The sequence below is a fragment of the Rhinolophus sinicus genome, chromosome 3 (assembly GCF_057876585.1).
Source record: "Rhinolophus sinicus isolate RSI-liver-muscle chromosome 3, RSI-T2T, whole genome shotgun sequence".
NCBI lineage: Eukaryota > Metazoa > Chordata > Mammalia > Chiroptera > Rhinolophidae > Rhinolophus > Rhinolophus sinicus.
The window spans coordinates 92,453,374-92,477,477 of NC_142503.1; the positions used below are offsets into that span (position 1 = coordinate 92,453,374).

At 54.3% G+C, this 24,104-nt stretch overlaps 1 protein-coding gene across 3 annotated transcripts in view; it reads right to left on the reverse strand.

Moving 5' to 3' along the window:
* Positions 1-23,335, reverse strand: part of SRRM3 (serine/arginine repetitive matrix 3) — a 54,597-nt gene extending 31,262 nt beyond the window's left edge. Inside the window, exons 1-2 of one of the 3 annotated variants that reach the window (XM_088796781.1) lie at positions 23,114-23,331; positions 2,770-3,049 (exon numbers count right to left, since the gene is read on the reverse strand). In XM_088796781.1, coding sequence (XP_088652907.1) covers positions 2,770-3,017 — 248 coding nt within the window. In that variant the 5' untranslated portion in view covers positions 3,018-3,049; positions 23,114-23,331. Of the gene's footprint in view, positions 1-2,769; positions 3,050-23,113 lie in introns of those variants that run through there. The other 2 variants (XM_088796782.1, XM_088796780.1) reach the window with 2 other exon arrangements.
* Positions 23,336-24,104: the final 769 nt, after the last annotated feature.

The following is a 24,104-nucleotide window of genomic DNA, read 5'->3' on the forward strand; positions in this document are numbered from 1 at the left end:
AATCCCTTCCTTGGTCATTAAGTTGATTTTCACTGCAGCTCTGGGGGGGTGCAGCCTCACTCTTCCCATTTTACAGATGAGGAGACAGAAGGCAGAAGGGAGGAGTAAAACTCCAAGCCCAGCTAGGGGCAGAGCCGGCTCTGTCCACCTCCCCACCACCATGTCCTCACAAGAAGAGGCCTGGGTAGGGTGGCGGGGGGGATGCTGTGGCTGGGGTGGGAGTCACATTGCTCAGGCTGGGGGCTCTGTCCCCACCCCCACGGTGATTGCAGTCTACATGCAGAGGCTGCCCTGGAAGGTGATTCCAAATGCAGTATCAATCACTAGTGAATTAGCTGGCCATCCATCAATATTAAGGAAAGGATTGCTTTTTAATGGGGCCAAAGAATGTGTGTTCCTGTGACTAGTGGGAATATTTGTCAAATGCATGAAAACCTGGTAAATAAATGCGAATGAACAGTGTTTCTAGAAATGGATATTAATGACTGAATTTAATAACAGGGCAAGGGTCCCTCGTGTTTGTGGAGCACTTTCTGGGGACTGGTTGGGGTGAAGGAGCCCCGTATGTGCCTTAGTCCACAGGACTCTCTGAACAACTCTGGAAGACAGGTGTTTCTGTTTTACAGGTGAGTAATGGTGCCTTGCCCAACCTGGGCCGGAAACCTGGATTGTTGGGTTTGAGTGGCTGTGCTGTCAACCCACGAGGCTGCCACTAAGAGGTGGGAGGGGAGAGGAGGGTGACTGGAGAGCTAGCAGCTGTGGGAGACTCCAGTCTAAGGAGCACCTGTGGTGAGGCCTTGGGCAGGGGTAAGGGGCCCTCACTGAAAATCTGGAGACCTAGTGGGTACTTTCCAGACAGGCACAGGTTCTTGACAGATGGGGACTCACACCAAGGACATGGCAGAATGCCATCCCTCTCTACCTAAGGCTTCCCTCACCTGGTAACGACCCTCTCGTGTGCAGTGAGGGGCTGTAGATTCAGCCAGGGGAAGAAGGCTTGGGGAGGGAGAGGAGCTCCAGGAGGGAGGGGCCTTGGGTTTCCCTGAAAGGATGGTGCTCTGGAGGGGGACGGCTTTCAGAATGGAAGAGGAGGGGGCTTAGTGAGGGGAGAGGGACTCAGGAAGGGACTGGGGCTCTTCCCTCCTTCCTCTGTCCCAGCCATCCCTCCGGTTTCGGTTTCCTCACCTCCTCCGGGCACATACTCCATTCCCTCCTGGAGTCACCCACCTCAGCAGGATTTGCAGATTTAATTAAGGTCCTGGGGCTCTCTTTGCAGAAGGATACTCTGTCCCACTCCCTACGCAACCCTGCCCTGGGGATCTCATTTCCTCTGCCCACATCTACAGCTCATCAAACCTGTTTTCAGCACCAGCTGGAGGCCTCCTTTTGCTCTGTTTTTATCAGCCTTCCATCCATCCATCCATCCCTTTCTGCAGAGACCCTCCCTTCCCCAACCTGGTCCCCAGCTGGAGGTGACATGAAGTCCCTGTGCCTTTTCCCCTCTTTATAAACTCCACAGGTGCCTCTGCCTAGGCCCAGCCTTGGCCCGCCTTCCTGATGACCTTCCACTGGTCACTGCCTCTGCCTGAGCCTCAGTGTCTTCCTGGGCTCACAGGAACACTGAGCCATGTCTTGGCTGCCTCTTGGGAAGTCCAAGAAGCCTGGTTACACAGCCAGAAGTGTGGTTTGGAAGGACTGCTCTGCGCAGGCTGTCTGCCCCCATCGGGCTCCAGGCCCAATCCCATGCCCTGGCGTTCTGGTTTCTCAGCTCACTCAGTGTATGTCCGATGGACAGGTCCTGCTCCTAACTTTGACTCCCTCCACAGCCAGCGCTCTTGTTTCAAAGTACTCAGGGCAGATGTATAAGGGAGCCTTGGGACTGCCAGCTTTATTGCAGCTACACAAACGGGTAGGCTTTGTTTTCTATTTCTTTGCCTCCAGCTCCATGGGTGAGGACTATCCCATCTTCACTAGACTTTGGAGGGAGGTCACTCACAAACCCTCCTTTTTTCAGCCCGACAAACTCCTACTCACCCTTCAAGGCCCATTCAAATGTTTTCTCCTCCCAGAATCTCTCCTCTGGACTCCTGAAGCACTTGACCCTCTTCAGTGCTGTCCTATAACCATGATTGTAATCTGTTTTGTGGTAGAGTTGGTTGTTAACATGCTTGTTTCCTTTCTGAGATGGGGAGGGACTGTGAGGAAGTGACTCCAATCCAGCTCTGGGTCCCAGCATCGCCCAGCAGATCACTGCCTGACACACTTGTGTGCCCCCGTGACTGGTTTTGAACTGTAGAGGGTGAAACTTAAGCTTTTGGATGTGGCAGCCCTCACACATAATAAGGGCCCGTTGTGCTTTCTTGTCTGGCTGCGGCACCTGCTTGGTAGAGTCCAGGCAGCTCCATCTACCCATTTTATAGAAGGGGAGACTGAGTCCTTAAGTTGTCATTGATGTTTACATGCCTCTCTCCCCCACTGGACTGAATGTTTCTGGAGGCATGAATTGTGTCTCCTTGGCGTCTGCGAATCTGAGCCCAGTTCAGAGCCTGCCATAGATTACTCGTTCAAGACAGCTTATTGGTTGAATAAACTAATGAATGAAAGTTCGGCTGGGCTTGCAATGGTTCCACCACGACTGGTTCAGACTCTGTCCCCTTGCCTGACTTGGCTCCAGGGTCATGACGCTTGCCCGGCCCCACCCTCCGCCCCAGCCCCGCCCTGCCCCCGCCCCCTTTGGCCACGCCCCTCTCGGCCTCTCGGCACGCTCACCCCTGCTCCTCCATCATCTCCTGCAGTTCCATGCACTTGAGCTCTACGCGCCGCTTGCGCTCATGGTCCAGGATCTCGCGGTGCGCGCGCTTCACCAGGCCAGGCTCCGCGGCGCGCAGCTCCTCTTCCGCCCGCGGCCAGTTCGCGGAGGAGGCGCCGGGCTGCGGGAAGCCGTTTGCAGCGTCGGGCGGGGACGGCATGCTGGCCGCCCCGTTGTTAACGGTGGAGGACATAGCTGTGGACGACATAGCGGCTGGCCTCAGAGCCGCTGGTCTCGGCCCTGCAGGACAGACACAGACACAGGCGGGGTGGTCACTTCTCGGCCACCTGCTAAGCTCCTCTCTGAGCAGGTTAATCCTGGAGATTTAAAGGTCCACTCAGGGCTCTAATCCACTTTCCCTCAGGCTGCGGAGGGGGGTAGATTCCAGGTTTGCACCTTTGAGTCACGCTTCAGGGTATGAGGCGGTATTGGACCCTGGGCTTTACCCATCTGTAAGATGGGTGGATGCAGGCCGGACTAGCTGGACTCTAAGGGCCCTTGGCTTGGAATGGAGTCATCTCCAAGGACCTACTAACCACCTAGGGCAACCTTCTCTGCCTTGTACCAATGCCTGGGCCTGATGGCCTAGCCCCTGCCTGCACACCTGCTTGCAACTCCTCAGGCAACCAGATTGGTCCCTGGGAAAATTTGTTAGTTTTATTGTTGTTTTTCCTTCAGGCTCAGTTTAAATCCCTACTCCCCCAAACACTCATTGTCCTGGCTCTGGCCTGTGGGATCACAGACCATATGTGCTCCCACCTTCCAGTCTGCTCCAGATGGGAATGTGGAGCTTTCTCCAGGCTCAGGGGCATTTCCACCACAGATGCAGTTTTCAGTTCCCACTTTGATCTGGCCAACTTCTCTAAAGCCAACAGATCAGGTGGGGGTCAGATCCAGATTGCAGCCCACAGGACTGTCCCCTCCTTTGTTCTGGAAACACTGCTTCTGAGGATGTGACCAAATGTGGCACTGACATTAGCTTTCCAGGCAGCCACGTCCTTCTACAGGCTCAGGGTGACATGGGAGTCAGCATGACTTGGGAAGCTTGGTTCCACGCTAGGCCCAAAGTAGAGCATGCACACGCATGTCTGTGGGCACACGCACGTATGCACACAAACACATATACCAAGGACCTATCTTAACAGAGGAAGGCACCTCCTGAGCTATTTCCATTTCTTTTCTCCAAAGCTCTGCTAGTTGCTAAGCAACAGGGAGGCCTCCTTCTCAGGGAGTGGGATAGGAAGGAGGGAAGAGGTAGAGGGAGGCGGGAAGAGGAGGAGGGATCAGGCATGTCTGGACATCCTGGATGGACCTTCCCTGCAGCACAACCCCCAACACACTCCGTTCACTGGCCTCAGCGTGATGGGGGTGGGGGGCATTCAGAACCACAGAGACTGGAAGGCAGAGAAGAGAAAGGGGGACTGTGAGGGACAAGAGGCTCTGAAGGGGACAGAGTGACAGTGGTGATGAGAACCTAAGCGCCTTTATGCGGCCATCCCCTGAAGTCTCAAGTCCCTGGGTTCTAGGCCAGGCTCCCCCACTCCTTGCTATGTCACTGAGAAATCACTGCCCCCTCTGAACCTCTGATTCCCACCTGTGTTGGGAGTATCATCCCTACTCCCAGGAGAGGAGGGCTCTGGGGGATTCACAGACCAAAGCTGTTTTTTTAACCTCTCTCCACCCCTAAACCTTGCTGGCTTCCTGCCTGTCCCTATCCCAGCTCTGCACCCCAGCTCCACCAGGGGTTCACCTGGGGTACCCTATAAGCATCACCTACTCACCCAGCCCCCACACAGAGCTCTGGGAACCCTGTTCCCCATCTGCCTTAGCCATGGTGCTTGGCTCAGCGGTGACCCCTTCATATGTTAGTCACCTTAGCCAGGGACATGTATGGAGCTCAGAGACCCCACAATGCCCTGACCCACTGCAGTTTACCTGTCATCAAGCTTGGTTTCTCATCCCCTCTTCTCAGCATCGCTCATATTTATCCACTTTCTCCCCTCCCAGGACCACCTCAACCCAAGCCCCTCACTGGTCCATGCTAGCCTCAGTGTCCTCCCTGGTCCCCTTGCCCTCTCTGTCCATGCTGCATCGGCCACCTGGGAGACTGGTCCAAGAGACATCAGACAGTGTCATGCCCTGACTAACAGCCTCTAGTGGCTTCCTGTCACCTTGGCTTAAAGTTATGACGAGGCCTGCCTTTTGGTCTAGCTGTAACCTTCTGCCCTCCCAACAGATTCTCCATCTCTCCTGCCTCCAGGCCTTTACACTTGCCTCTCCCTTTCCCCGAGTCACTCTTCTCCTGACTCCTACACGTCCTCAAAGTCACTGCTCCTAGACATCACCAGCTTCTGGAAGCCTTCCCTTAGCCTTCTGACTGGTGCTGCCCTTCCAGACCTCTTGCCACACACTATTGTCATCGTGGGCTCACAGGTCTGGCTCCCCCTGGACTGAGGGCAGTTTAGCTTTCAGCTCTTAGTGCCAGCCAAGTGCCTCAGCAGGTGGAGCTCAGTGCGCATGGGTGGAACAAATAGCAGACAATTACAGTGATAGGTGCGATGGAGAACTACCTGGTACGGTCCTCAATACAGCCCTCGAGACCCCTTCATGTTTTGCCTTATGCTATCTTACAGCTTCCTCCCTTGCTATACCTCAGCCTGCAATCGATGCCCAGCCTCAGCCCTGGTCATCTGCCCCCGAACAAGCACTCTCACTCCTTTGTGCCTTTGCCCACGCGGTTCCCCTGTGCAGGAATACCTACTCCCCTCTTTCCCACCTGGGGAACTTCTCATCCTTCAGGACACAGCTCAAATGTCATTGCCCCTGGGAAGCCTTTCGCACTTCTGAGGAAGGATGACTCATTCCTTCCTTGACTCCCATGGCTTTTGTCCTTACCTCTTTATCTTTAGATACTGAGGTTCAACTTGTTGTTTGCATCTGAACCCTGTTCTAGACTATGAGCCCTTTGAGGGGAGGAGACCATCCCTTTGTTCTGGCTCCTCAGAGCTCCCCAGCACCTGGCAATGCAGGAGGCACACTGAGCGTGTGGGGAGAAAGCGTCCAGGCCCAGCGAGAGCCAAGAGCCGTGGAGGAGCCAGATTCAGAGCTGCTCTCTCTGCAGCCTTCCCCTCTGACGTGAGGCTCCTCAGCCTAGAATTGGCCCAAACTCCTTGAGGGCAAGGAGGGAGGAGAAGCTGATGGAGACAGCTCTGGACACACTCAGATCTCCAGACCCCAGGAAATTCTATCCCCAGCACTAGAGAATGCCAGGGTGACATTGCCAGGCTGCTGAGGGCAATCCTTCAGGAATGACTGAGAAGGAAAGGAGAGGAGCGTGGAGGCACAGGGGCAGGTGCAGTCTGCATTTTCACTAGGACAGATGGCAGATTCTACCAACTCCACCTGGTCAGTTGCAGTGTGTCAGGCAGGAGTCTCAGGCAGGTTATTGAAAGGATGACCCTTGAACCCCTTGAAGAGGGGCCAGAGGTCATTGCACATGAAGCCACTGCTTTCCGAGTCTTTACTGGGTTGCTGGACCAGTAAACCAGGGAGTCACTGCAGGCAAAGGGTTTCTCTGTGAGGCATCTGACATTATCTTTGATGGAATCCTGTGAGATTTCCTAGGGAGAGAGACATTGTGCTGGTGGGAACTAATATTCTGCACTGTTGCAATTGGTGGCTAGATTAACCTGTGCTCAAGGGAGCTAATTAGTAGATCGGTGTCACATCAGATGGAGGTTTTTACTAGAGGACCATAGGGCTCTGTCCTTACCACTGATCCAAGATGTTCACCACTGACTGGAGGGAACTGTGAACACCTGCTGGTCAGATTTAAGAGGACACCACCTGGGAAGGCTCAGACATTCCGAGTCAGAATCTAAAAGGATTCCATGGACTGGGAAGATAGAAGGAATCTGAGACGGTGAAACAGGATAGTGAGAAATGCCACATTCTGAAGCTGGGCCCCAAACTAACTTTCTCAGGGGAGTGGGGTAGGCAGAGCTTAGAATCAGCACATTTAGGAAGGAGTTCGGGGTTTGCAATGGTCACAGACGCAATCTGGGTCAATATCATGACGTGGCTGCCCAGAGTGCATGTTACCTTACTCTACGTCAACACGAATATGACGTCCAGAATGGGGAGATGATGAGAAGAGACAGGCTGTCAGGGTCATTATCTTCAAGTATGGGAAGGATGTTAGAGGATATGGGCCAAACCTGGAAGAAGTAAGGAGGCTTGCCAGATTGGGAAAATAAAAATACAGGATGTGCGGTTAAATTAAATTTGAATTTCATGAATTTTATATTTGGGACATACTTATATTACAAAAGTTATTCACTGCTTATCTGAAATTCAAATGGAATTGTATTTTATACGCCACTACTACCTGGGACCCAACCTAGACCTATTGAATCAAAATCTTAGAGGTGACATCGTTAGTGTCCAGCAGATGATTCTGATACAGATGACCTGGGGACCAGCAATTGGGAGCCCTGTCAGAGCAGCAGTTCTCAAATTTTATCGGGCCTCAGCGTTACCTGGAGAACTCATTACAACACAGATAGCTGGGCCCCATGCCCAGAGTTTCTGACTCACTAGATCTGGGGTGGCGCCTGAGAATTTGCATTTCTAACAAGTTCCCAAGCACTGTCCTTGGACCACATTGAGAGGCCCTAGCCTGTCTGTCTGTCCCACTGTCAGTCTGTCCCCTTCAGAGCCTCACCCACTGCGGGCCTTTGTTCTAGAAGACAAAGCCAGAAATCCTGCAGGGAAGTCATCTAGAGTGGACTTCAGCTAAGTGCAAGACAGAATTACTTTTCTCTAACATTTAAAACTTAAATGAACAAGCAAACAAACACTAAGCAGTTCGGTTCATCCCAGGATGAGCGAGTTCTCCATTATAGGAACTGTTCAAACAGGAGATAGGTACTATATGCACCCAACAGACCCTCACGCGGCATCCACCCACATCCTACCCTATGAAAGGCTGGGGATTAGAGATGAACAACGTCCCTTCCTGGCCTTCTGGGAACTCACAGGCGGGTTTGGGAAACTCACAGGTTTGAGCGTAGTGTGATAAAACAGAATTTGAGGCGTGTCTGCCGCTCTGCCTGGGTGGTCAAGGGCCAGCTTCCCAGAGGGGGTGGGGGTGGGGAACTGGAGGCAGGGACACCAGAGCTGGTGAGGCCTGAACCAGAGTCAAGAAATGTGACTGGAAGTGGCAGGATGTGACTGGATGTGGGGTGGGGACAGGCATCCTGGATGACACTGACTTTGGTGAGCAGGTGGATGGTAGCCATTTACCGTGATGGGAAGGAACATGGAGGGCAGATTGAGAGGCCTGTGGGATCAGGCAGGCAGATATGGAGTCTGGAGTCCTAATCCTGACCCTGACACTGACTGCTAAAGTCCTTGGGAATATTCACACTGAGTCTCTTCGGAGACAGAGCAGCCAATGGGAAGTCTTTCTCTACCACTAATTGTCTGTGAGACCCTGAGCAAGTCTCTCCCCTCCTCTGGAGCCCGTTTCCCGATTGGACGATGCATGGGGTGGGGGCTGGACTCAGAGACGCCACAGGTCCTTTCCTGCTCTGGAAATCTAGATGATACTAACTACGTCTGTATACTGCCAAGCTTTCAGCCCACCCCCTACCCGCCCATGTAGCCAGGGACCAGAGCCCCAGCAGCTACCCCCAGAGCTCAGCACTGGGTCAGGTCCCCAGGGCAAGTCCAGATGCTGGGCCAGATTAAGTCATGAAAAAAAGCCAGACACCTGATTTCCAAGCCTCATGGCTGAGTCCCTAGGCTTGCCTCCTACTCCCAAACTCAAGCCGGGGTCGCCTGAGCAGGCCTGGATGAGGATAGGATGGAGCAGTCTGGCTGCTGGTGCCTGCAAGTCCAGCCCTGCTGGGGAACTGAAGGTGAAACATCCCATCTGTACTGCAGGGACCAGTCTGGTGACAGGCACAGAGGCCTCCAGCTAATGAGGTCATCACTCACCCTGGAGCTCAGAGGGGGAGGACATTCAGGACACTAGTGACCTGGCCAGGCTGGGGAGAGGGAGCAGGGGACTACATATGTGTTTGAGGGGCAGACTGGGCCCTGCGCTGGAAAACCTGGTTTGAGGAGGAGACAGGGCTATGCTCTTAGGGAACTCGTAAACTGAATGAACTTGGTCATGTGAGTTAAACTCTGTGCCTCAGTTTCCTTGCCTGTAAAATGGAACCGCTAAGAGCACCCTGCCTGTAGGTTTGTTGTAAAGGACGGATACATGCGAAATGCTACCACAGTGCCTAGTGTGCCACGAACGTCTCAGAAACGGTCCTGTCCTGGTGTCGTGATTATTATTTGTCAGTGCTGTCTGCACTGCACATGGTGGGTGTGAGGAGCTTCTAGACTTCCAGGGAAGACACTCAGGAGCCTGAGAGCGTGGGTCTAGCCCTCAGGACGCAGAGATCTGGGCCTGATTTGGGAGTTGTCATTGCATCGCTGGAGACTAAAACTGGAGCGTGAACAAGGTCATTGATCTTGGAGGAAGAAGGAGAGAACGGACTGGGGTGGGTGTCATTCAGAGGAGACGGCTGGGACAACCTGGCCCACTTTCCCCTTACCCACTGCTGGCCTCAGCAAAGTCCTGCCCTCCCCATCTCACTCCCACCCATGGCACCAACCCAGGGGTGCCCTTTGCTCCTGGGGCTCAGAAGCCTCTCACCAGGGAGCAGCACCCCTCCCCTGGGGGTCCCTTTCTCTGCCCTCACCTGCCAGAGACACACCTCCCCAGTGATAATGCCAGGACTCAAGGCCTCCACACCCTCACATGTACAGGTTCCCACAGCTTCAAGGAAGTTCTTGATCCACAGTTACACGTAATTTAACCATGTTCTTGCCACTAAGGTCTTCTGCTGTCTCCCAGGGCCCAGGAAAGCAGGGGGGGGGGGGGGGATGGAGAAGGAGCACTGGATTTGGGGTCAGAGGACTTGAACTCGAATTCGGCTTCCCCACTTCTGCCTGGGTGATCAGGGAAAGTCATTAAACCTCCTGAGCCTCAGTTTTCTCATATATAAAATGGAGACAATGCTTCCTAACTCAGAGCTTGGTGGGATCACTCATTTTTTCAGTGACAAGCTTATGATGAAGACAGATCCCAATTACGCCATCTTTCTGCACCCCAACCCAGTACCGGGGGAACAAAAAAGAGGCCAGAGAAGGTCTAGTTGGCCTGGGATGGTCAGGGAAGGCTTCACAAAGGCAACGGGGTTTGAACGGGCCCTTTGGGAGAAGAGCCTGCTCCAGATAGGGAAGGGGGAGTCTGGGTGGGTGACACACAGGCTGAGGGCAAGGGTGAGCAGGCCGGCAGGCAGGGTGCGGGGAGCAGGGACTAAGAACACCAGGGTGGAGTGCAATCGTGGTGGGGAGCCGCCTTCCTATGAGGTGGGGGCTGCAAACCCAGTGTGAGCTCTTCCAGAGAAAAGCCCAGTGCGGGAGAGAGGTTGGGGAGAGATATGCCTCCTGAGTTTCTGGAGGAAACAAATTCTTTGTAACTGTCAGAAACGTGATGGAACTGACAAACACACATGAAACCAGGTACTGGGGTTGTGAAACTAAGTCTGGGTCTTTGTAAAAATGAGTGCCACAACAACGCTGTGCGAAGCTGTTTTATCTCCATTGTGTCCGAGGAAGCTTGATGTACCCCCACCCCACCCCAATCCCTGCACTGAAGCCAGGCTGTACCCATGACACAGACAAGTCTCCTGGAGCACTGAAGGAGGGGGCTCTCCTGTCAACCCCTCCCTTCCCTGTGAAGACCCTTCTCCAGCCCTCCAGCCCGTGAGCCACTCCAGCCCAGTGGCTATAACACACTGGAAGGCCTCTCGCACTCCCTGCCCAAGAGGGTGGGGCTGGGGGGTAAGGGCCACAGGGCTGGGAGACAGCCCCTCAGCTCTAGGGGTGAGTCATGCACTCATGTCACAGCTATTCAGCAGGTGGCCACTCAGGGGCCCACCAGAGGCTAAAAGAGAGATGGAGAGATCAGGGGGAGAGCAGTGATACCTGAAATGCAGCAAGATAAGTGCTGGGAGTGGGGACATGGTAGAAACTGAGCTGGAGTGTGTGGGGAGTAGCATAGCTGGGAGTTCTTCCTAGAGGAGAGATCTTAAAGCGTAAGTAGGAGCTGGTGGGACAAAAGGGGAGGAGGGACATCCTGGGTAGCGTGTGGGCGTGTGGGATGAAGATCTGAAAAGGGAGGAGTGTGTGCTTGTGCATCACTGAGCACAGTGGACCGGGAGGGACAGAGGACCTCGGATTATATCCTGCAGGCAATAGGGAGCCAGTGAAGGCTGTTGAGCTGGGGAGGTCATGGTCAGATTTGCATCTTGGAAAGATCTCTCTTGCTGCCTTCTGTTTTCACTTTTGCTGGCCCCTGACCTTTAGAGAAGGTCTGATCCTAACTTTACATTCACCTAGACCACGTAAACCAACACAGACGTGTGCAGATCAGCAAGTGGCAGCACAGCCAGCCTGGGTTCAAATCACTTGCTATGTGCCCTAACGTGACAACCTCTGGGCTGTTTCCTGATGTATAAAATGGTGTTAATACAAGTGATCCCTTTAAGGTTGAAGGAATTCATCTTTTAGTTGAGGGTACTTACTAAGCTACATGTGTAAGTGTGAACTGCTGGTGTTACCCATAAACAACGCCAAGCCGTCTAAACCACTGCAGGCAGGAGTTAACCAGTGAGCCATATAGATCAGTATAAATGAGAGCAGAGCAGGTAGATAATGTGCCATTCCAAATCACTACCAACTTGTGGAGACTAATAGGCTAACAAGGTCACTTTTCACAGCTACCAACCCACACGGACTCGCAGAGGCCAGTATTTACGTCAGAAAACGCTGCAGGGTGAGGGCTGGGAGGAAGGTGCCGGCGGTGCAGGCCGGCAGTGAGAGGGTTAGTGGACTGAGCTTCCTCCCAACCTCCTTGGAGTCTCTCGGGAGGCTGGGGGAGCTGGCACAGCTGCTTGTTACCCAACCCTCCAGAAGACACTGCAGGGGGAGGGAGAAGTGCTGAAAGCCTTCCTTTCAATTATTCAGCAGCCAGAGCTTCCTGCTGTCCGTGTTGGAGCCAGAGGAAGGCCTTGGCCAGAGCCCCCAGGCTGGATCTGGCTGGCTTGGTGAAGGTCTGGTTCCAGGACAGGCAGGCGGCCTGTGCCTCAGGGTGCTGGCACCACAGCCTGGGCTTGGGCCACAGCGCCTTTGGTGCCTCTCCTGCCCTCCCTATCCGCCTTGCTCTGGGCCTTGCCGTGCTTGGGCAGGGCTTGGAACTGTCTTTTTCCCTGCAGTCTCTGTGCTATGGAATGGAGGTGCTGGCGCTGACCAAGTTTCCAAAGCCAAGATGGGGTGTCTGGGGCAGGCGAGGGAAGGGGGGCAAGCTCACTGACCACAGGAGAAAGCCCAGGTGGCTTTGCTGGCCCCTGGGTCCTGGGCATCCTGTCCCGCCCCCACACTGTCTGAGACACAGGGCACTCCACCCTGACCAAGAATACACTGGTCCATGCTGTTCCCTCTGCCTGGAATGCCCGTACCCTTCCATTCATCCTGTAAGACTCTGCTCAAGCATCACCTTCTACGTGAAGCCTTCCCTGACCTCCACGGGGTGGGGGCGGGGGCGGGGGCGGGGGGTACACACCTCTGCAGTGCTACTGGAGCCTCACCCTCTGGTTGCCACTCTTGGTGTTTACCTCGTTCTATTGAGACTGTTTGTTCCTTCCTGGCCCAGTGAGGGCTCTCCAAGGGCAGTGGCTGGGTTGCTTCCATTTCGTGTCCCCGGTGCCCAACACAGAGCTTGGCATAAAGCAGCCATCGATGAATGTTGGTTGAAACCCACCCTGTGTTTATTGTGACAGCGAGCTCACTACTTTTTTTTTTTCTCACTGTCCTCGCTGGGCACGTCAGTGGGAAGGGTCCCTGGTGACTGCTCTCACCACACTCGGGCTTGGTGTGTTGACATTTGCATGGGCCACACGGTCGAACACTGTAAGTGCTGGGGTCCAGCTCTGTCCTGAATAGACAGGGAGGACTTGCCTGGTTCCCAGGCCCTTGCCCATCAGCCCAGGGTCCCTGTCCCTGCTCCTGTTGGCTCTGATTTGGGTTCCCAGAGCAAAGGTTCTGAGTGGCCGAGCCCGGGCACTAGGAGGAACCTACAGTCTAGGCCAGGGCAGACCCCTGTAGCTCAGGACAGGCCATGGAGAGCCTGAACCAGACGGGACATCAACAGAGGATGGTGGGGAACCTGCAAACCGGTAATACAGACCAGTGGAATTGAGCAGAACACGAAATACTGTCACTGAAAATAATATAGACTAGACCAGTTCTACCCAGTTGATAGACCTGTAAAGACCAGTATTGATACCAAACAAGCAAGTAGTGCTTTAGTTCCCTCTGAGCTCTAGTGGGATGAAGGACTCCCTGCCCCACCGACAACTCTGCTCCTATTCAGTGCCCTCCCTGGCCTGGGAGGGGCTTCCAGCCAGGGAGCAAACAGCTTCCCTATGGCTGCCTGAGCTAGAATGGGATTTGGGGTGGGGCAGGAACCTGAGAAAGAACGTTTGCATGGCTGAGCTCTCACTGATGGCATGGAGGTGGTGATCTCTGTGTCCTGGGGTGTATCCAAGACACATGGCTTTGTTGAGGTGTCCTAGGGAGAGCCACCTATGTGTCAGAACCCTCCCAAGCTGGTCTGTGGGGCTGACCCTGGAGTGAAATGAGGGGAGCCAGTGTGCTCTCATCAGCTGCCATCAACCCCTTCTCCTCCATCTCCTTCCCACCAGGATCCACCTGGGAGCTGGGCTGAGAAAAGGTAAGATGCGCTAGAAGCTGTATGACCAGATCTCTTTTCCTTTTGGGGCCTCAGTTTCCCCATCTGGATGATGTGTCTGGAGCTTGGGGCCAGGGTAAGCTGGACTCTGAGTCCCTAGCAGTCCAGACTGAGAAAAATCAAAGTTGGGTGGTGATGTGCCTCCCCAGGAGTTATCAGCAGGAAGGGTGTGCTGGACAGACAGATAAGCCCCTTCCACCCACTGGGGAGGGTGACAGAAGAAGCCAGGCGCAGCTGCCTCCACTGGCCACACAATCTCATTACGGAAAATTCCCTCTATTGACTCAGCTCTAATCAGGCAGGCTGCCCTGGGCATCCCCCCCCAGGTTTCTGCTGGGCTGGGTGAGATCAAAAAGGGAGCCAGGCTGGGGGCTGGAGTCTCGCCTGCCATTCTCATCGATCCAGATGCGCCTCTCGTTGCTAGGCAACAGCCTCCCGTCTCTCCTGGTCCTTCCTCCCCCAGGGGCTGCAGGATAGGGCAGTAAAGGGGGAGAGAGACCACACATTCATTCTCTAGGTCTTCCCTTACCAAGCTAGAGATCTCTGTCGCCAAGTGGGGAGCCCCTCCACCTGCCCAAGAAGCATCCCTCATTTGGGGAGCTTGACCCTCTCACTAAAATGGACCCCTTTCTCCCCTCACATTTGCATTAATCTCCAGAATACTCAAAACCCACCCCTCCTCTGCTCCATGTAAGTACTCTCTCAGGAATAAACGCCAGGGATTCACCAGAGAGGGAAGGAGACGCTCAGGGGGTCAGTGAAAAAGTCAAGACGAAACGGCAGGCTACCAACTTCCAGCCCAGCGTTGGACTAGATGTGGGAGCCATTTAATCTTGAGAGAATGGTGCAGAAGACAAATTCACACTCCCAGTTTTGAGTGGGTTGGCTTTTTTCCCCAAAAAAACGTAGGATGGATTTCATAGTAGTTTTTTCTTTTCTGTTTCAAGTGCTATAATTTCAAACTGTAAGTTGTGTTTTAAAACAGGCATAAAAATGTACTGTGGGTTTTGGGGACTGTAATTGACTAAATAATGCAAATCTGATCATTTTATCACAGTTTAATATTTTGCATTTTATCTACCCGATACTGCTCATCTTTCCCCCCTTTTAAAAGATTGAGTACGCGCACTTCATCCCAGCAGTTGTCATGGGGTGACCTACATATATTATATCTTGGCTTGTTTAGAATTTTTAAGGTCTCTTCCCCTCCAAAGTCTTTCCAACCCTTGGGAATCAAAAGTATCTGGCTCTTCCTTGTGGTCCCTCATCAAACCTTGTCTTTTTTTTATTTATTTTATTTTTTTAATGCAACTAAGGAAGAGGAAGAGGTGCTATTCTTCCCAAAGTGTGAAGAGCCAGAACTCAGCAGTCCAAGGGCCACAGGGAGGTAAACACTCCCTGGGCAGCAGTCTTGGTGCCCGTGGTCCTACCACGGCCTGCCACCCTTCCCTGCAGCTCCAAAGCTCAGTGACAGCGCCTCCCCAACTCCCCTGCGAAGCCCCAGCCACACACTTCAACTCTGAGAGGCATAGCTTTCCAGGGTCCTTGACAAATGGTAGCCAATTAATGTCGATTAATCTGATTAGCCTAAATAGTTAATTAAGCAGTTAATTAGCAACATCATTGACAAAAACCTATGGTCCCTGAAGGATTGTGGGTGGGAGGCAGGAATGGTGGGGAGGGGTCCCTCCTTGCTCTGGAAAGGGGCAAGCCACTTAAGGTCAGAGTGGGAGCAAGGGCTGCTTCTGCTGCTGTGGCTTCTCCCAGGCACCACCTTGCTCCTCCACCAGCCCCAGAATCTTCACCAGGGTGTCCAACCCAACCCCAGTTACAAGCCCTCTCCCAACCCCTAGCCAGGGTTGAGAGGGTCTGAATTCTGTGGGAGAGGCTGGACCTTAGCACAGCAAAGGAGGTAGAAAGGCCTTCTTTCTGGGAAACTTTCATCTTAAAAATCGCAGAGAGAGTCCTGGCCTCTAGTGCCCCACTCCCACCCAGACCACACTCCTCACAGCTTACAAGTCAGGGACTTCTCCAAGCTGCAGAGCAGCCCTGGAGGGGAACTGTCATCCTTAAGCCCATCCTACAGATGGGGAAACTGAGCGTATGCCGTGCGCTGTACTTGCACTGGGGACGTGCAACCATGAATAATGCAGGGTCCCTGCCCTCAAAGAACTCCTTGCCTCGGGCATCCCAGAAAAGCACAGCCTCTCTGGTCTTAGCTGGCAGATGCTGGTATGTCTCAGTGTCCCTCTGCTGTCACCTGGCTCCTTCATAGGATGTTGTGAGGATGAAATGAGTGAGTACACACGAAGCCCCTAGAGTAGTAGCCAGCACGTGGGAAATGCCAAGTGAGCGTTCATGATGATTACTGAGGGAGACGGAAGGGCGAACAACCAGCCGGGATAGAGTATAAGAGGGGCCGAGAAAGAGGCAACACCGGGCACTTGGGGGCACCCAGAGGGAGGAGAGGGCTGAGAACAAGACAATGCACAGCAGACACGTGAGCAGAAGCTGAAGTTCAACGAGGTAGAGGAAGAGGGACGGCATCCAGCTAAAGGGCACGGCGGGTGCAAAGCGATGAGGCACCAGTTCTCAACTCTAACAGGCACGGTCACCTGGGAGCTTTAAAAATGCAGACCCCCAAGCCCCACACTCACATTCTGAGTGGGTGGCTGCCAGGAATTGGCTTTTCATGGAATGTTTTGGACATGCCGAGGCAGGTACTTGGCACCGAGAGACCATGACTGCCATGGTTCTGAGTGTCCCAGGTTGGGAGGAGCGGAGCCACAGGAAGAGAGGCCCCAGGCCATGTGACTGTGTCCTGCAAGCACACAGCAGGCCCTCCTGCTCTCTCCATCTGTCCAGATCATGCTTGCCCTTCAGGGGTGACCTTCCTGAACAGCTTTGTGTGGTTACCTGCTGGAAACATCCCTTGGTTACTCTGCTGCCTACAGGAGAGAGGCCAGACTCCCCTGCCTGGCACTAAAGCCCCTCGTGAGGCCTCTCTCTCCAGCCTGGCCCTCTGCCCCTTGGGCCAGGCCCTGACTCTCCGGCCACACCATTCTCCGAGTGCCTCGTTCTCTTTCCTCCTCCATAGCTCTGTTCTTGCTGTTCCCTCTGCCAGAAATGCCCTTCCTCTTTTTCTTCCCCTGGCAAAACTGTACTCATCCTATGGGGTCCATCTGTGAAGCCAGCTCCGAAGTTCCCCAGGCAGGCAACTCCCCCACCAGGGCCTGGGAACCCTTGGGGTGCTTCCATGTAACCCATATCCCACCCCAAACATCCACCAGTTTATGGGCCCTGCTCCCCACTAGACTGAGGGCAGCTCCTCCCTTTCTCAGTGCCTAGCACAGAGCTTGGGGACGGCAATGACAATCAAGCTTTCAGTTCAGAGGAGCTGCCGAGCAAATGTTTGATGAATGAATGCATGACCATCTATGCTTTCTGATGTTTGAGGAGCAGGGGACAAAGGAAGAGAGAAATCGGGAGACAGAGAGGAGAGGTGTTCTGGGGACAATAATGGATGGCTCACAAGGACCAAGAAGCATGTGCCAGACTGTGCCAGACAGGGAGGGGGGCCAGGACTGCCCGAGGCAGGACCTGCCTAGTGCCCCAGCTTCCCTACCATCCCAGAAGCCCCCTCTGACACTCTATTGGGAGAAAGCACGGCTGGGCTCCTCTGCCAGTCCTGAAGCCCAACCCTCCCCAGCCTGGGGTTCTCTGTCTGACACTGAGGTCTGTGCCAGCCGCGGGGATGGGCATGGAGGGCAGGCTGCCCCGCCTCCTATCCTGCCCCAGCCCCTGCCCCATGGGTCTTTTTTTCTCCCTGGGTGAGCATAGTCTGGGCCACGTGCACATACACCCTGTCAAATACCCCAGAGGTGTGTCTCTGGTACCTGTCCCCTCTCCCGCTGTGCCATCACCCTCTTCCTGGCCTCTCTGCCCTTGGTCTCTTTCTCTCCACCCTCCACTCCCTGTCCCTCCCCCCGCCAAATGCAGCCAGAGTGGGCTTCCTAAAGTGCATCTGACTGTTTTAAGATACTGCTCCAAAGCCTTCCATGGCTCCCATTGATTTCCGAATAAATTCCCAGCTCTTACAGTGGTTTTTAAAGTCCTTTGAAACCTGTCTACCACCCCCCCTGGCTTCCTAGAAATGCTTTCTGTGCTACAGCTACATTAGATCATTCAGTGTCCCATGCTGTCCTGTAGAATGCCATGCCCTTGCCTTCTCTGTCTGGCCCTTCCCTGTCATTCTCCAAGTCCCAACTTCAATGCCACTCTCCCAGAAGCCTCCCCTGGCTGCCCACATCACTGTGGACTTCTTAGTCCCAGCAGAATCTCAACGGGACATCACTGTCAGTCCCCTCACACGTCCCTTGTCTGGGGGCTCCTCAAGGTCAGGGTCAGTGTCTGATTCACCTGTGTCCTCGGTGCTCCTACTGTGCCCAGAAAACAGGAGGCGCTTGATAGATGCTGAGTGTGTCATCTCACACCCACATGATCGCGTCTCTGGGGAGTGCACTGGGCCTTCTCCTTCCCTGGGAGCTTTCATGCCCATTACCTGAGTCACTTCTCATGGCACATGGAGGAAGGTATCATTATGCCCATCTTACAGGAGAGGAAAAAGACCCAATTGTGGAGGCTGGGACCCAGATGAGATCCGAACCCAAGCCATTGCTCGATTCCCAGTCCTGAGCTCTTTCTCCTGAGGTCTGATTGGATCCAGGCGGTCACCCTCCCCAGGGGATATGTATGGCTCTCTCACACTCCCCCTCCCCAGCAGCTTTGGCCCTCCCGCCTTTGTCCTGGCAGAGGGCAGACAGAGGAAGCAGGTTCAGCTCAGCCCCTGGCTTACCCTGTCACAGGCCGCATAGCCATCTCTCCAAGGGAAAGCAGACCCTGAAGGTGTACCCCAGCCAGGAGGGTAAGGGCGGGGCAAGGTTCTCTCTGCAGCTTTCTCTGGCTCCCTGCGAAGCAGCTCCACCCATGCCTAGCCTTCACATGGTCATTAAAATTATGCTTTTTGAAGAATCTTTAAAGAGTCTCAGAAAATTCGCATGGTAGAGTGAAAAAATAGGATGCTGGCTTCCTCCAAGAGCATGTTTCCAGTGATTTAATGGCATGGATTTATGAATGCATGGGCAAAATCCGGGAAGGAAATCCCATCAACCTCCTCTGTTCACAGTGGCTACCTCTGGGTGGTAAGAATATTGATGGTTCCTATTTTCTCTTTAATTTCTCTACTTCCCAAGTCTTGTACAATAAAGATGCACCATTTTCTCAAATCAAAAGACTTCAGTGAAACTTGCTTTCACCTGTCTCCATTCTGGGGAGTTCTGGGGAATGGTGGTGGGGATAGGGCTTGGTAAGGAGCCACAGGCCACACTCAAAGCTAGAAACTGCCAGGCCAAGAGCTCCCCAGTGCAGTAAGCTGTCTGTACCCCAAGGGCCAGACCCCTGAGGCCAGGCTGCCTCAGTCCGTACAGGCCCCGGCAGGATTCTAAGGGAGCTGTGGCACTGCCCGCCAGCTCCAGCTGGCACAGCAGCCTCTGCAGTGGGCAGCAGGCCAGGGCGGGGGTGGCAGGAGGCGGAGGCCAGGCTGACTGCTGAGGAAGCAGGGCTGCAGATGGATGGGCCAGTAACTTTTGGCTACAGGGTGGGAGTCCCTGGGGGTTGGGGGCAGTTCTGGAGCCAAGACACACATGGCCGCTGAGGGCTTTCTCCCAGGCCAATACAATAGTCAGCCTGGGCAGCCTGGAACCAGTGCACCTGCCCAGGCCCTCTGAGGACCCCATTCTGGGTGACATGGAGTCAACAGGGCTTGGCCTCTGGGGAAGGAACTGTTGCCCTCCTATGCTCAGGTCCCAGAGGGAGGTCAAGTGACAGGACTAAGCCACAGTGAAGAACGAGGCTGGGCCAAGCTGGGGTCTTTCATTGTTTGTAATGAGCCCCTCACGGTCCTAGACCCCTCTGCCCCTCTGGGCCTCCCACCGTCTCTCATGGAGCTCACTGTGCAGCCCCCACCCCCTCCCTCTCTGAACCCACTCTTACTGAGTGCCCTGTCTCTGATCCTTGCTCTCTTCATTAAGCCCTTTCCCTCTCTGAGCTCCCTCCCCGCTTCACTGAGCCCAGGTGTTGGAATTGAGAAGGAACTTCTCCATTTCTTGTCTGGCTGCCCCTCCCCACTGGGCCTGGACTAGTCGACACACCCGCTCTGCAGGGCCCTGCACCCTCCCTTTATAGCATCAACTGCAAAATCCTGCCCTGTCCCCAACACTCTGAACAAACCTCAATTACCGCACCCCTGCCGCTTCCCTGGGCTTGTGCGTGTGTGTCTGGGGGGCCTCCTGGACTCTGGCAAACAACTCCGGGATGTGTGTGCAGGGCTTCCTCAGTGTCCTTGCAGGTCATCTCAAGTCCTGGGCAAGGAGGGCTTCAACCTGGGATCTCCAGGTGAGCTACGAGGTTTCTCCAAGTCATATATCCCCCCTCGAGTTAAGACCTCAAGCTTGTAGGTAGGAGGGATGGGTGCATTTTAAATTTCAGCTCCTACTAATAAATCAAACCTTGAAACACTAGAGGTGACTTTTATCTCTGCTGATGGAACCACAGGCTTCCTGACATACAGATTTATAGAGCAGGGAGATCTTAAAATCTTGCTGGCCGGGGCTTCGGGGTCATCTAATCAAGCCCTATCATTTTGTGGTTGAGGACACTGAGCCCCCAGAGACAGGAAGGGACCTGTTCAAGGTCATACAAGAAGCAGGGTCAGAAATGGGCCCAGAAAGGAGTCTTTGGACTCCTGTTCCAAAGGTCTTCTGTCACTTCCACCACATGTTGTCCCCCAGCCCCACCAGCCCACTGTGGCCTGGTTGACCCTCCCCCAGGAGAACCTGAAGGATCGAGGACAGCATGGTGTTGTGGAAGTCACACTGGGTCCTGAAGCAATGGGCTAGGGTTGCACCAAGATTGCTCTGTGACCTTGGGAAAGTCATGTCACTTTCAGGCCTTGTTTTGCTTCTCTGTGAAAAGGACCAGGTTATGTGAAGATGAAATGGGACCAGGTGATGTGAGTATGAAATGAGATAATGTGTGTGAAGTGACAGGTCCATGGCAGGGGCTCAGAGTATGTGTAGGAGTTAAAGAAGAGGGTGGGCTCCCCCCATCCCCTCAGCAGAGCTCCTGGCTGGCTGCTGGGACAGGAGGAACTATGATTCTGCCCCTTGGGGCAATAAAAATTGGCCAGAGGAAGAGAAACATCAATAGGTGAGGCACATACCAGCAGTGCTGGCAGTTACTTGTGACCAAGGCCCATCTGAGGGGGTGACGACTAACTGCTTCAGAAAGGAACAGGCAGTCACTGGCTTGCCGAGGTCAGCAAGAGGCTGGCAGGCAGAGGAGGCGAGAAGTGGGTGCGGCAGTGAGCAGATGGGCCTGCCAGACCCAGACTCCCCCTCAGACAGGCATGACAGTGGCAGGGGTGGGCTAGGTTGGGGGCACCCACTGGCCAGTTCAAAGCACATTCTACCTCCAAATATCCCAGTGACCTTGGGGGTGTCAGCTTCTCCCTGAACTGCATACCCTCACCCATATGCTTCAGGCTCCCCACCTGGAAAGCTGGCAGTGTGAATCAAGAAACTGGCATTTAACTGGGTCTTGATATTAAGGGACTGAGACAGGTCATTAGCTCCATTCCTGCCCTAGGGAAGACAGCTTGGGTGGCTTCATGACCTTGGGAAAGTCACTCAAGTCTCCTTTCTCAGCTGTGAAATAAGGACAATGATGGCTTCCTTGTGCAGTTTTGTGAGGATTAACTGAGTCAATTGTAGCATTGTGCCTAGCATGGAGCCTGGTACGAGGCCCTCAGCCAATGTCCACCTCCTCTGGGAAGAGAACGATGTGCTTCAGACAATGCTGAAAACTTTGCCGCCTTAAGAAATTCTTACTTGCATTCAATTTACTAACACTTGCCCAACATTTTACAGCTTAAATGTAGTTTCTCATTCATTATCTGGATTATTTATTTGAACAGCAAAGTAGATACTGTTAAAGCTTTTTACCTCTTTTACAAATTGGGAAACAGGCTCAGAAAGGTTAAGTGGCTTACCTGAAGTTACATAGCTTAGATTTGAACCCATGTCTCTCAGACTTCAGAATCCATGGCTCCAAACCCACCCACCCCCACCTCTTAAAATCTAATCAACTATTCACTCTTCAAGAATTCCTCCCCCACCCCTCACAGGAGAGTGGGATGGGGCATAAAGTTAGGGAACCAAGAAGCTGGTATTGTGTGTGGGGGGAAATTTCCCCGCCAGCTTGGTCCTATTTTTGGCTGGGGAAGAACTTGGCATATGCTGGGGACATGACCGTAAGATGTCCCCTTGACAGGGAAACTCTTCAGCTCCAGCCCCTGCCCTGCTCTCCATTAAAGTATCTGCCTTTTCTCTGAACTCAGGACAAAAGACCAGCCTAGGCCCCCTGAAGCCAGAAGTGGGTGAGTGAGTGAAGTCTTAGGGGAGTGAGAAGTTATAGCCAGGATAAAGCGCAGGCACTGGAGTAGCAGGCCAGACCTGGCTGCCCTTCTCTTGTTCTCCCCCAAATCCATCCCCACAATGAACCTGCTGCCAGGAGCAGGCACTGCAGGAGGCTTCAACACTGTCCAGGCAGGAGCGCTGGGAGGAGGGGGAGGAGGATACAAGGAGAGGCTGCGTCTCTTTTCTCATCTCTCCTTTTTACCAGGAATTTGTTCTGGGGTTGGGCCCATTCTGAGATCCAGACACTCTCCCTGGGCATCCAGAGAGCCCACAGAGAAACCCCCTAAACTCTTAGTGGCTATTTTCACTTCTGTGTCCTCTATCCTCTTCCTAGTGTGAGAGTAAATGCCATCCTGTGTGAGACCCAGTTCTTGTTGCCAGCTCATGCTTCCCCAGAGGCATTTGGGCAGCTGAGAAAGGGGCCAGACGGTCCCCTACGGTGCCACTCCCTGCTGGACAGAAACCCAGCCTCAAGGTGGGGGCCTGCTCCCTCCACCCCTCTCAATGAACAACATCTCCACGGGGTCCCTGCATTGGTCTCTCCCTTCCCTAGGGAGCAGGTTCTTTTCCTTAGCTGGTGCAGGGCAATTGAACTGCAGTTGGGGGGCTTCCTGGCATCCTCATGGGCCAGTCCATGGTCATTTATGCTCAGGGGAGTCCTGCCCATGACCTCTCAGGGTTCTCACTTTCTCCATCCTTTTCTGTGAAATGAACAATGTTTCTCGTCTCTGTTCCCCTGATGTCTCGCATCCCCGACCAAACACTCTAGCAGTCCTCCAACCTACCGTCTGCTAGGGGGCCTGCGGACCCTGCGCCCCAGTCTAGCTAGGGAGGACCAAGGTTCAACCCAGCCCCAGCCCCTCTGGGAAATGCCCCCGCCCCACCAGGGGCTCTCACCTCCCCGCTGACCGCCGCGCTCCGCCGGACGCTCGAGCCAGGCCCTCTGGCCCCGCTTGTCCTGGCCGACTCCGGGCCGCCTCCTCGGCTCGGCTCAGCAGGGCAGCTCCGCGGCTCCCACGGCCCGGCGTCCTCGGTCTCCCCGCGGGCGCTGCCGCCGCCGCCGCCGATTGCTGAAATGCTGGACAGCGCACCACCATGGAGGCGGCCTCCCTGCCTGCCGGCGGGCCAGAGAGGCCTGGCTCCCACAGCGCCCTCTGTAGGTCTGGAGGGCCCCCAGCAGCGGAGGCGAGAGTTGGGACGTGGGAGGATTCTCCACGCAGGGACACCGGTTCCACTCCTTTAGGGTGGGGGCGCGCCAGCCCCTGGAGGAGCCCGGGGCAAAGGAGGCTATTAATTAGGAGTAGAACTCAGTATGCTGAGTTCGGGCCAGGACCCTGACTGCAGCAGTTGTCTAAGAGGGCCCAGGGATCCGGCTGGGAGATGCCCTTAGGAGCCCCTTTCATCATGCATCCTGGTGGCTGGGCCGGGTAGTGGTGGGGGACTCCCAACGGATGAGAGGATTTTGAGAATGGAATCGCTGGACCTTCAGTGGTGCTGGGTTGGGCATCTGGAGTCGTGAGATCAAGTCACCCTTTGGTTATTCTCTCCTGACCTTGGATGGCCTGTTCATCCTGCAGCTCCCACCTCCCTGTCCTTGACTGAGCAGTGAGTGGGCTGAGGGGAGGAAATTCAGAGGCAGTCTCCTGAAGGGGCGTTGGAAGCCCAGAGACCTTTCCTTAATGGAAGCCAGGAACACAGAGGCCTTTGCTTGGAGCCAACCAGTGGTGTCCCTGTGGAAAGTTCCTGTCTCAGGAAGCAGGGCTGGAAGTACCCACGCAGGCTTGAGCAGAGCTTGGACTAGGGTGAGCCAAGTGAGGCTCCTGGGGCACAGATTTTAAGAAGGCATTTATATGACACTGAGAGTCATTCCTGGGTGGAGTGCATGTTT